This window comes from Meleagris gallopavo, chromosome Z (genome assembly GCF_905368555.1).
Source record: "Meleagris gallopavo chromosome Z, MGAL_WU_HG_1.1, whole genome shotgun sequence".
NCBI classification, from domain to species: domain Eukaryota; kingdom Metazoa; phylum Chordata; class Aves; order Galliformes; family Phasianidae; genus Meleagris; species Meleagris gallopavo.
The window spans coordinates 21,171,052-21,183,468 of NC_139435.1; the positions used below are offsets into that span (position 1 = coordinate 21,171,052).

The 12,417-nt window shown below is 38.2% G+C and overlaps 1 protein-coding gene across 1 annotated transcript in view; it reads right to left on the reverse strand.

The window, feature by feature from the left end:
- Nucleotides 1-12,417, reverse strand: part of LOC104914934 (interleukin-6 receptor subunit beta-like) — a 29,809-nt gene that overhangs the window by 4,862 nt on the left and 12,530 nt on the right. The window contains exons 8-14 of the mRNA XM_085213036.1: nt 10,019-10,229; nt 7,495-7,653; nt 6,328-6,450; nt 5,590-5,742; nt 3,760-3,903; nt 2,720-2,816; nt 545-608 (exon numbers count right to left, since the gene is read on the reverse strand). Of these exons, the coding sequence (XP_085069162.1) occupies nt 545-608; nt 2,720-2,816; nt 3,760-3,903; nt 5,590-5,742; nt 6,328-6,450; nt 7,495-7,653; nt 10,019-10,229 (951 nt within the window). The remainder of the gene's footprint in view (nt 1-544; nt 609-2,719; nt 2,817-3,759; nt 3,904-5,589; nt 5,743-6,327; nt 6,451-7,494; nt 7,654-10,018; nt 10,230-12,417) is intronic.

The following is a 12,417-nucleotide window of genomic DNA, read 5'->3' on the forward strand; positions in this document are numbered from 1 at the left end:
CTTGACTAGTAGATGTCTCCTCAGACAGCTACCAGCTGACAAGCTAAAGCCCCAGAATTTCTGCAGAAGGATGCAGGGATAGGGAGGTAAAGACTGGGCTTCAGAAAACCAATACATTACCTCTTGCGAATTCCTCTTTTGTGGAATTAGACCACAGTGTGTTACAATGTATTTTGAGTAACTTGTGCTCAATAATCTGTTCCAGTTGTTGAAAAGTGACTAGGTATAGTTGAACTTGTCTCTCTCAACAACTCTACCCATTCAACGTTTTCTTGTTCTTTTAACAACAGTTCATTTAAATGTGATCTAAAGTGTTTTCAAAGGGAGTCTGAGAACCTTTATTAAGCTAAAAGATGTATACAGCCTCTGTCTGAACAACAACCTTCCCATTTGTGTATTTCTGATAATACCCTAGCTTCCTAACTGTTGGAATGAGACTTATGTTAGGATGAAGTGTGAAAACAGTAATAGCTAGTGATAGTGATTAGTAAGTAGGTACGATTTTTCTAGTACATTTTTTTCACACTGTTGGAATTATACTTGCCATATCTTGGATCGCACTGCTCTTTCTTGGATTTGGTACACTGGACCAGCATGATATTTTCAACCTGTAAATAAATATCCTAAGTTTATTGACAGGTTAAATAACTGTCATTTCCTGTGCATTTGAATTAACTGCTGTATCTACATTTTATTGGTATTTTCATGACCATCAAAACAAGATGTTCTACAGTGACTATTAAGCATGATGGCAATTAAAAACTCTAGGCCAAAATTGTTAGAGTATATTGAGATGGTGAGATTAGTATCTTATTCCTAATTCATTATCATTTCCACAAAAATCTCTATATTCTTTGAGGACCTGCAGGATGACTTTTGTTTTAGAGTGTGTTTTCTCTTTTCTACATAGTTTAGTTTTCCTTAAGAAAAAAAAAAAATAAATTGACATTTTTTTGTTTTTAACTTCTTTACAATCACACTTCTGATCTGGAGAAAGCTCTCCCTAGGTGGAGAGCAAGATTCTTTTCTCACTATGAGTTCAGCCCTTTCTGGAAGGAATTATAGTATCTCACCATTTCATCTGACACAAACATACCATCACTAGGTTGTTTCTGCCATAGCTGTAGTGTAAGTGATAATTTACTCTAAAATGCTGCAAAATCAAAATCCACTGTTTGTTTCAAAGCTTGATCCTCCCAGAGGGGAGTAGAGGAAGGCTCAGAATGGTCCCATACTCTTCAGTTTCAAGTGGCTGTTTGTCCTCAGCCCTCTCATAGCCTTTTTTTTTCCAGCTTCTTTCTTGTTCCTAGAGCTCAAAACCACAGAACTGACAGCTGGTCTCTAAGCAGTCTGGTTGTTATCTTCATGGGTATGTGCAGACTTTGGAGGCTGCTCCCTGCACTGCTTTGACAGCTCTGGGGAGAAGAAGCTGCCTTTCATCCCCTGTGAATGGCACAAAGCAAGGGCTGCTTGTGAAGGAGCATCTCTAGAAAGCTGTGAGATTGGGCAGCTCTGGCAGTGCTGGGGCGACGCTCCACTGTCTCCCTCACTACTGATCAGGATGAGGTAAGGGTCTTTCTTCTCCTTCATCCTTTTCAAGTGGACAGGCCATTATGGTGGCACACCATCACTCCTGTCACCCCAGGTCACTGGAGAACATCCCTCAGCATTTTCCCTCTGAGCTTCTCCCTGCCAGCAGCTGCTGTCAGAGCTGCACTGTGGGAGCTCCTGGCAATGACTCATATCTACATGAAAAATGTCAGCACATTTATGAGAAACAGCGTGAGGTTATCTAGGCCATCACCTTGCCTCAGCACTGACTTCAGTGTTGTCTGGTCTTAAAGTCAAATCTAGACTTTATTAGATGTCACGTACTTCATTAAGGTAAAGCCTAAGGCTGTAGTGTTATCTGATCTCCTCACTGACCCTGTAAAGATAGATTTTGTGACTGGTTAGTCCCTTTTTAAAGCTTCATATTCATCATCTGAAGCTGGTGCTTTCTAAAGGGAGAAGAAGGGTAGTGGCATCCTAGGACATCATAATAGTGATCAGAATGGTCATATGCTACTAAGTTTATGAGAAAATGAGTATCAGAATCGATTACTATGCAAGCCATTTTCTTTCAGTGTTAGTATATGGCCTTCACTGCACCTCAGATTAATTTGAGGGAAAGATCGCTTCCCTCATCCATATCTTGCAGGCACCCGTTATTCTCTTCTTCCTACTCATCCATTTCTTCTCATTATTTTCATATGTGAGTAATTTGTAACATCTAAATGTGCTTAGAGGAAAATGCTTTGATTGCAGCATTTGTATGTATACTGGTGGAATTTCCTCCTGCATTTCCATAGAAAAGACATGACTATCAGTTGGGAGTGAAAGAATAAACTGATTAAATACACCATGTTTTCTTATCTATAGTGCATTTTCTACTGGGATAAATGATCCTAGCTCTTACCAAGGGTATGTGAGACTGGAAGTAATCAGTTAGTTAACTCTATCAAAAGCAAAATGTTATAGGTTTTTGACAAAGTATTTAAATAAGCTTGTTACTGGTTTGTAAATTATCTCACTGTGTAAATATATGGGGTGAGCTTTTTTCCTTGTACTTTTAAATTGATTTGCTTTTGATGACCAAAAAAAGGCATAGTGCTTTGAAAATCAGAAATAAGTAAAAGGGAGTTACTGTTAATAGCATTAGTCAATATTCGCTTCTTACCTCTTAAGCATCAGAATACACGTCATAGGTGCAAAAACCAAAGCAAACATCATGCTGAAACAAAGGCCAGTCATTAAACCTTCAAATTCTCCTTTTTCTGATGGGAAGCAACAGAAAGACTGACTCAGACTTGTGCTATCAAGTATACAGAGACGTACTGATATACTTTAAACACAAGTCAGACTTTACTCATATTCTGGGATTCCTGTTCTGTCCAATTGATAATGTGTTGAAATGACTTGAGAGTCCATATTCCAGCTAACCACATGTGAATGCAATATATATCGTATATATTATATAATATATATTGTATTATATATTATATATATGTAGATATATATTTCAATTATATATATAATATATAAAATTATATTATTAAATTATAATTGAAATCTATATCTACATATATATATAATATATAATACAATACCTTAGCCTATTGAAGCATCTGTGAAACAAGCAAATTCTTGCCAGTGAATGATAGAACACATTAGATGAAAAGGACTCTAGTTATCAGAAAACAGAAGATTTGATCAACAGTCAGCCACAGTAGAAAGACTGACTTTCTTTTTGTAAAAAAAGAACTTTTTCGCTGAGGTATCTAACTGGAAACCAGCTTTATGTGATCAAGATTTTGCCAAGAACAAAGACTACTGAACTTTGTAAGTCAAAGGCAGATTATTTCGACTACTGAAACCTGTGATAAGAGTTTGCAATAAATAAAGATCAGTTAATATAACTAACATGAAAAAAATCACAAAATGTTACGAAGATGAGGTATCCTAGCTGAGTCTTCTCTGCATGTTAGGTAAAGAAATATAGGCAGAGTTTCATGATACACAGTTCATCTGTAGCAAATGAACAATTTTGCCTTTGTTATCAGTAAACCAAGAACTGAATAATAAATCCTGTGCATGAGCACTTTGTTATCCCCTGAAAAGCAGGGAAAAGGGAAAGGGTATAGAATAATGCTTTGTATAAAGGCATATAAAGCCAAGATTGCTGCCAGGCAACACAGTAGCATGCAGATTCTATAGTACCATATTTTAGAGTACTGAATTGCGGTGAAAAAGATGGTGATCCTTCTCCAGCTTTAGTGAATCCTGAAATCTCTACACGGTAGATTGTCTTTTCTTTAAGTCCAGTAAGACGGTAACTTGTAGTAGAAGAGTTGATGCTAGCAGCTGAAAACACAAGAGTGGTTAGAGAATGGGGCAATGAGATGATTTCTATTATTTGAGTCTGTATCTGTGTAGTTGACTAGGGAAAAGACAAAATTCCTATGTCCTGATCCATACCTCGAAAGTCACACTATGCAGATTTTCTTTGGGTGAGTATAAGATTCTTCAAAGTACTTACATGCATTTGGCTTTCAGATGTAAAAAAGTATGAGATCCTAACACACCAGGATATTTAGGCGATAAGTACAGTAGGCTGTGTTTAATGGGATATATACCTGACATGCTGTACTATGGTTTTATGAAAACCCCTTGTTGTTAGAGTTGAAATAAGGACTTGGAAAGAGCAAAGCATCTGAACTGCCTGTAAGCAATGACTGAATGATATTTGCAAGACAAGACCTTTGCATTACCCTCACTGGTAGTGAGTAGTTATTCACGTCAGTCAGTATCAGTACTATTATTTTGGGTTCTGTACAGAAAAATGTCAATGTATTCAACTTCATCTGCTTTTTAGAACTTTGATCTCAGTCCATTTTTTCTGATGCCGTGGTGACTTTTCCTCCAGTTAGAATAATGCAGTGCAGTAGAACACCTTAAACTAGGCAGAAATTATTTTTCAAGTTTGCTATTGAGAATCTGAGATCTTAGAAATATTACTGTAGCCTGCAGGTCCTCTAGGATTCTCCAGTAAAATTATTATTCCCATCTGGAAAACATGGCAATCTGTTGTTGTGTTACTGTTGTACTGATCATTAGGGGTGAGTAAAAAAATTAAGTTCAGCCCTGTGGACTCCCTTGTGCCTCCTCTTCCACTCTCTGATAGGTAACCATGGTGAAGTAGAACTCCCTGAATTCCCTGTCAAACTCCAGCTAACTTCAGCAGACACAGGGCTGTATGGTTCAAGCTTTTGTTATTTTTTGTGGTCTTCTGAAGACATATACCAATAAGATCTATAGAATCCTTGCTTTTCTCCTTTCTCAGGCCATAGGTGCTATTTGTCTTCCACAACATATCTTTAATTGTATTTAAAAGTCAATACATGCAAAATTAATGCATTATTATTTATGATATGTTTAACAAAAGAGATAAAGATAGTGATTATTTTCCCCCAAACTTTAGTAGTTGAGCTCGCAACTGAATAGCTATGAGCTTTATTTCAATGCGTAGCAGGTCTATCTTTTGTAGTTAAGCAATAAATAAGGCTATCAACTAAAGAAGATGTTCTAAAAAATGGAATTTATAACCATGTCTTTCAAAACAGGTAAGAAGTATGAAAAAATTTACAGCAAATAGAGTTAAAAAAAAAAATGCTCAGAGTCAAACCTAGCTGAATTGCAATGAAGCATAAAAGTATTGTGACTGAAATCATAAGACCTCAGAAATGCTAAAAGATATATCTTCCTTTCAGTGTTACGGGGAAATTCTATTGTTGTCTTAAAACTGTATGTTTTAAGGGAATTTTTCTTATCGATACTTAATCTGACATGTTCCTATGAATATGTATAAATTTCTTGAAGTCATCAAGAGCAGAAAAACCCTAACCAGAAACTGATCTTTGGAAGCACTCTGTTCCCAGGGAAATATGATTCAGTAGTGTGCTTTTAATTAATGCACGTTAATGGCTCTGTATGAAGAAATTTCTGTCATAACACTGAACTACTGCTATGTTCTGAGCAATGGAGACTTACCCAGAAACTTATTCATCGATGAATCTATGTATTTGATTTTGTATCCCTGGAGAAAGCCCATACAGTCGTCAGCAGATATTTCAGACCACTTCACAAATGCAGAATGCTTTGTGATATTTAGAATTGTTATATTAGTGGGTCCTATCCTAGGAACTTAAAAGTCAGAAAATAAGATCCACATTAACATTAATGCAATAGACATACATGACTGAAACCTAGCTGCTACCTAGGGAGATCTTTACTTCATTCTAGTTGTCATAAATACAAGATAAAGGGTGGAAAACAAAAGAGGATCTCCATACAGTAAAACACTCAGATATTAAACAAATACCCAAGGTGGTAAACACTATCACTAACTCACTCACAAACACTTTTACTTCAGCAGTCACAGTTGTATTAATTTCAATTTGTTATGTAAGACATCATTGAATTTCTATTGGGAAATCTGACTTCAGTTACAATTACATTTGAGCTACAAGGAGTAGTAACTCAGGTGCCCCCTTTCTGTTATTTTTGTAATCTCGTGTGTAATAACAACATTTTAATGGACCTGTCAGTAAGGAAAAGCATTCAGGTCATTCATTGCCAGTGCATAACTGCTAGGCCCAAAGGCAATGCTAACTGTACAAGCATGTTAAGTCACCATGTTGGATTTTTTTTTTAATCTTTTTTTTTTTTTTTCCAGATAGGAAATGAGAAGAAGTATAAGGAACATAAATATATAAAAAAGAGGAGTACCTCCTTCAAGCAAGTAAAAGTGGGTTACTCCGAAAGTCTTTTCGTGTCCTCTGAAACTTTCACACTGACACACATCAGATGCATGCACCATGATTTTGTACAGCTTATATGGATTAATATTGTCTGGAAAACAAATAAACAAACGTATTTCAGTGTTTACTGAAAAGTTATGATTGAAAAGGAAGAGGAAGAGAAAGAGGGACAACAACAGTTGTTACAGTTTTTGTGTATAGATCCTATATATTCCTGGGCCTCAAAGCATAGCATTAAGCTACAGTCCTTTACACTGAGCATAAAAGATGTGAATCCTTTCTCACTGACTTTCAGTACTCGACAGAAACTATTTCAAAAGTAGAACAAGATGTAGCTCTGGTTTGTTACTAAAAGATGCCATGTTTTCCTAAACCCACCTCTGGAAAGCTTGAACTGCTGTATAAAAAGCAGTGAACAAAAATAAGTTTACACATCTTAGTTCAATGAACAATGTTTCCCCCAGCCAGCATATTTAAAAGCATGCAGAACAACTAGATGTAATGTGACACTGCAGATATTGCAGGAGGACTGAGGAAAACACTGCACCCATTTACATTAACCTGAACTTAAATGTTCTATATTATACATAAAAGACAGTTCTGAATAGTATCTGCAAGAATCACTTATATGATTTCAATAGAGGTTTTGGATGACTGTTCTGTAAATTGATCTCTGCCGGCAGCTCTTCATACCCAGATTTGCAGGTACAAGAGTTGAGAGTTTGCGCTTTGACAGCACAACTGTGGAGTTAAAAAATAATGCAGGGGAAAGTCTGCAGCAGAGCAGTTTATATTTGAAGTTAGGGACAAGAAAGACATTTATTTGTTCCTATGCCACTGTGTTAGCCAGAAGGTAGCGTATAGGTCTGCCTGAATTTGGGAAAGGAGAGATCTCTTGCCAGCAACTGCAGTTTAGCTACATTTCTTGCCCAGCTGTGACTAGAAGAACTCTGCTGAAGTTTATTTTCCCTGTTTTGATGGTTCTTAAAAGTAGATGTTATCTCGTTGTTGGATAGGGTACACTTACCTGGATCCTTAGTTTGCTCTTAAAAACAGGATGAAAATCCTTCCCTCCCCAGCAGAAATAACCAGTAAGTGAAATGGTGCCTGTATGAGATGTGGCTGTTGCTTTTACCTAGTGTGAAATTTCCAGCAGTTGTAGCTACTATTTTCATGCGCATATCCTCTTTACGAGTGCCCCAGTCAACTACAAAACATTTTGGACTGTATTCTGGATTCCAGGTGACAACTGCATCAGTTCCGTGAGGCTTAACATTGATTTGGCCGGGCAAATCTGTGAACAAATATACCATTAGACATGAATGAACAGAAAAGCAGTCTATCCCTTCCTCTATCAGTGTTTTTCTCTCTTTTTCTCTGATTCATCTGAAGATTCTTCATTAAGTAGTTATCATGTGGATGACTATACAGTAATACATACTCTTTTATGTCAATAAAGGAAATTTAGCAACTAACACTTTGTAATAGACTCTGCGACCTTCAGTGTTAATTGCTGTTCAGGACCTTTAATTTCTCAAAGGGGAAATGGCTGTTCCATGCCTCAGGCAGGGGATGGCTAACACTGCTAAACAATCTCCTGTGAACCACTATTAACTGTTATAGGCAGAACAGCTGTGTGATCACTCTTACCTGGGGGAGGAGATGGGGCTAATTACATTTTGTAGCTGTGTAACTTAGTGTCATTATTGCAGAATTGCAAAATTCTTTAAATATTCTGTTGTTTTTCAAGGCAAATTATTCAACCAGAGAAGACCTTCTGACTGAAACTTATATAGAAGAAAAACACTCCATCACGTGGGGTAAGAACTGAATCTTATGAGAGACAAATTTCTGTATTTCATTTATTCTGAAAACCATTATAATAGAATAGAATTTTTTTTTTTAAATGCCTGTACATTTTCACAAGAGTTGTGCATGCTGAGAAGGAATTTGTCCTGGGAACAATCTTAATGTAGTATCTTCCCAGTAATTCACCATAGGTATAGTGAACCCGCCTGTATGTGAAACCAAATCTAAAACAGATGTCTGGAGAGAGCCATGAAAGACAGGCTGATATTTAGTAAACACGTGGTTCTTAGATGAAGAATGTCTTGGATGTATTGTATTAGAAAAGAGCTAAAGCAATCAAATGCAAGCAGCGAAAGTAAACTACTAGGAATTTGCAAGCAAAGGAGAACAGAATGAGAGGAGCATTAGAAAATTCTGGAAAAATAATTGTTTGCGGCTGTTTGATCCATGCAACATTTGTGAATGCTGTAGCTTGATTAAAAAAAAAAAAGAACAAAAAGCAATCCCAAGGAAAGTGAGGCTCTTATATTTAAGTTGCTGTACCTCAAGAATATAACAAATAAAATTAGCTTATACTATAATAAAATCATTATATAATAGTCAAAATTAAAAATCCTGTAGTTTCAGATATCAAAAAGCTTACATCTTCATTGGAATAGGATGTACACATCCTACCTATTCTTTCTTTCATGTACCAGCGGGGATAAATCTGAAGTAGGCAACGTAGCATGTGTCTTACCAGTTATTTAACTCCAAAAGCTTTTATTTGCACATAATTCTGAGAATTTTGTTTAAAATGCTGGAATCTACTTAATTTTGAGTACACAGCATAAGCCTTTCTGATAGATAAATCTAACATATTGCTATTTCTCTAACTTGAGAAAACAAGAAGTGGTACAAGGAATGTTTAATTGCTCGGTCTGTTGGTTAATTTCCAGCAAAATCCTTTCTTAAAAAATAATCAGAATCATAGAATCATAGAATGGTTTGGGTTGGAAGGGACCTTTAAGATCACCTAGTTCCAACTCCCTGCTATAGGCAGAGACACCTTCCGTGGACCAGGTTGCTCAAGGTCCCATCCAGCCTGGCCTTGAATGCTTCCAGGGAAGGGGCATCCACAACCTCACTGGGCAACCTGTTCCAGTGTCTCACCACCCTCACAGTAAAGAATTCCTTCCTGATATCTAGTCTAAATCTACTCTCTTCCAGTTTAAAGCCATTTCCCCTCATCCTGTTTCTACATGCCCTGATAAAAAGACTCTCCCCAGCTGTTCTATGGGCTCCCTTCAGGTACTGGAAGGCCACTATAATGTCTCCTTGGAGCCTCCTCTTCTCCAGGCTGAAGAGTCCCAACTTTCTGTCTGCACAGGGGAAGTGCAGGACCTTGCACTTAACAGAATCACATAATGGCCCAGGTTGGAAGGGACCTCAAGGATCATGAATCTCCAACCCCCCTGCCACAGGCAAGGCCACCAACCTCCACATTTAATACTAGTCCAGGCTGCCCAGGGCCCCATCCAATCTGGCCTTGAACACCTCCAGGGACAGGGCATCTACAACCTCTCTGGGCAGCCTGTTCCAGCACCTCACCACTCTCATAGGAAAAGACTTGTTGAAAGAATTCTTCTTCTTAAATTTCATGAGGTTGGCATGAGCCCACCTCTCAGGCCTGTCCATGTCCTTCTGGATGGCATCCCTTCCCTCTAGCATATAATACTGTCACTATGAAAAAATATCAGCCTAATGAATATTCAAAAGAGTGCTAATGCCAATCCCAAAGACTGCCAAAATCTAGTCTAGAGATTGCTTATAAAACTTTTCCACCAGTCATACCAATAAATGGTAGGTACCTGTTGCAGAGAAATCTGGGATAGTGTAGATGGTTTGTGGAGATTCTCCGGCATTGTTGTAGGCAGAAATATTAATCCTATAGTAAGCCATAGAGATATTTAGAAGAACCTGTCTGTCCTTTAGAATGATGCGATTTGGTGAATTCCTGCAACTATTGGGTATTCTTTCAACAGCAATGTAGTATCCAATGGTGTTCTCACTTTGCATTACCTAAAAGAATAAAAAGATTATTATTCTATAAATGTTATTATGTCCTGTGTAGAAAATTAAGAGCAATGGAATTATAGAAACAAAATATCACATTTAATGTTGGGGATAATATCAAACTATTTCAATTAGACTATCAGGAATTAGTGAAGCAGGTCAGCAGGGATGCTGACCATTTTCTTAACATTAAAAGCATTCTTGAAAGGATTTAAACACAGGATTAAAGGTTTTGCTTAACTGGAATCTTAGTAATGTGTATCCAATTAGTAATAGCAGCACTGAAGAAGCAACAGTGTTCTTTACACTTCACTGGAACATATATCCATCATAATTAGAAGCTTGAAAGTTAATGAGAGGTGTTTAATTGCAATTTATGCCTCAGGGAATATTCATCTACTAGACTGTTAATCATCTGATCTCTTTGAGGATAAATGCTGGTAATGATACTATTACTTTGAAACATGTTGTATATTCATTGATATAAATTTTTAGGTGATGGTTCAGCCATTATTTTATTGTTAATCTGCATGAGAGATGAGAAAATTAGTGCACAAAAATGGAAATTACTACTAGTTAGAAATAGAAATAAAAACATAAAGTCTGGGGATTCTGTGACACTTGATATCAAGCGTGGTTATTATTTTTTGGTCACCTTGGGATAAAATTAATAGTGTAAAGCTAACACAAAGTGAGGAGATTGAGTTTCTTAATGAAATAATTGGATAATTTCAGAGTAACATAGAGAGGATGACATCCAGTAAACTATACGCTAATACTGCTAATGCTGGAAGCTCTTAAAATGGAAGCAACAAAAGTTTTTCCCAAGATACCAAAGAAAGAATTGATCCCACTATTTGAAGCTCTGATGAAGCTTCTGGGGGAATGTGTCCTCTAATCAGATTAGTGTCCCCTAATCTTCTAATCGTTGCTGGACCTGCTGTTCACCAATGCGGACGAGATCATTAAAGGTGTTAAGGATGGAGGCAGGCTGGGCTGAAGTGACCATGCCCTGGTTGAATTTATGATCTTGAGGAATGTGGGCCTGGTGAAGAGTGGGGTCAGAACTCTGAACTTTGGAAGAGTGAGCTTTAAGCTATTGAAAGAATTGTTGGCCAATTGTTGAGATGCTGTCCTTAAAGACAAAGATGATGAGGAGAGCTGGCTACTCTTCAGGGATGCCTTTCTGAGAGCACAAGAGCTCTCCATCTCTCTGAATAAGAAACCAGGCAAAGGAGGTAGAAAACCAGCATGGCTCAGCAAGGACCTGCTGGGCACACTGAGGGCAAAGAAAGGTGCGTACAAGCTCGGAAAACAAGGGTATATCACCTGGGAAGAATACAGGGATGCTGTCCAGACTTGCAGATGCAGGATCAAGAAAGCCAAGATGCAGGCAGAACTGAATTTGGTGAGGGAGTGAAAAACAATAGGAAGATATTCTACAGGTACATTGGCCAAAAGAGACCAAAGGCCAAAGCAAGTGTACCTCCTTTGGTAAATGTAAAAGGAGAGCTGGCTTCAATGGACGAAGAGAAGGCTGAGGTACTGAATGAGTTCTTTGCCTCAGTCTATACTGGCAGCCAGGATTCCAGTATTTCTCACATCCCTGAGCCCTGCATCCCTAAAACTCTAGGTGGGGACCGGGGTGGTAAATCCCCCCCCACTGTAAGGACAGAACAAGTCCGAAATCACCTCATGAGACCGAACGTGTACAAGTCTATGGGGCCAGATGGCGTGCATCCCAGGGTTCTGAAGGAGCTGGCTGAGTTGGTTGTCGAGCCTCTCTCCATCATATTTGAAAAGTTGTGGCTGTCAGGTGAAGTCCCAGATGACCGGAGGAAGGGTCACTTCACTCCCATTTACAAGAAAGAGAGCAAGGAGGACCCTGGGAACTAAGGCTGGTCAGTCTCACCATCTTCTACCTGGGAAGATCATGGAACAGATCCTTCTGCATGTCATGCTTGATCACATGAGGAATGAGAGTGTGATCTGAGACAGTCAGCACGGCTTACCAGGGGAAGATCATGCTTAACTGATCTGGTGGCCTTCTATGATGGAGTGACAGCATTGGTGGACAAAAGGAAGGCGGTCAATATAATTTACCTGGACTTGAGCAAGGCCTTTGACATGGTCCCCACCACATCCTTATCTCCAAATTGGAGGGATGTGGATTTGATGGGTGGACCACTCGATG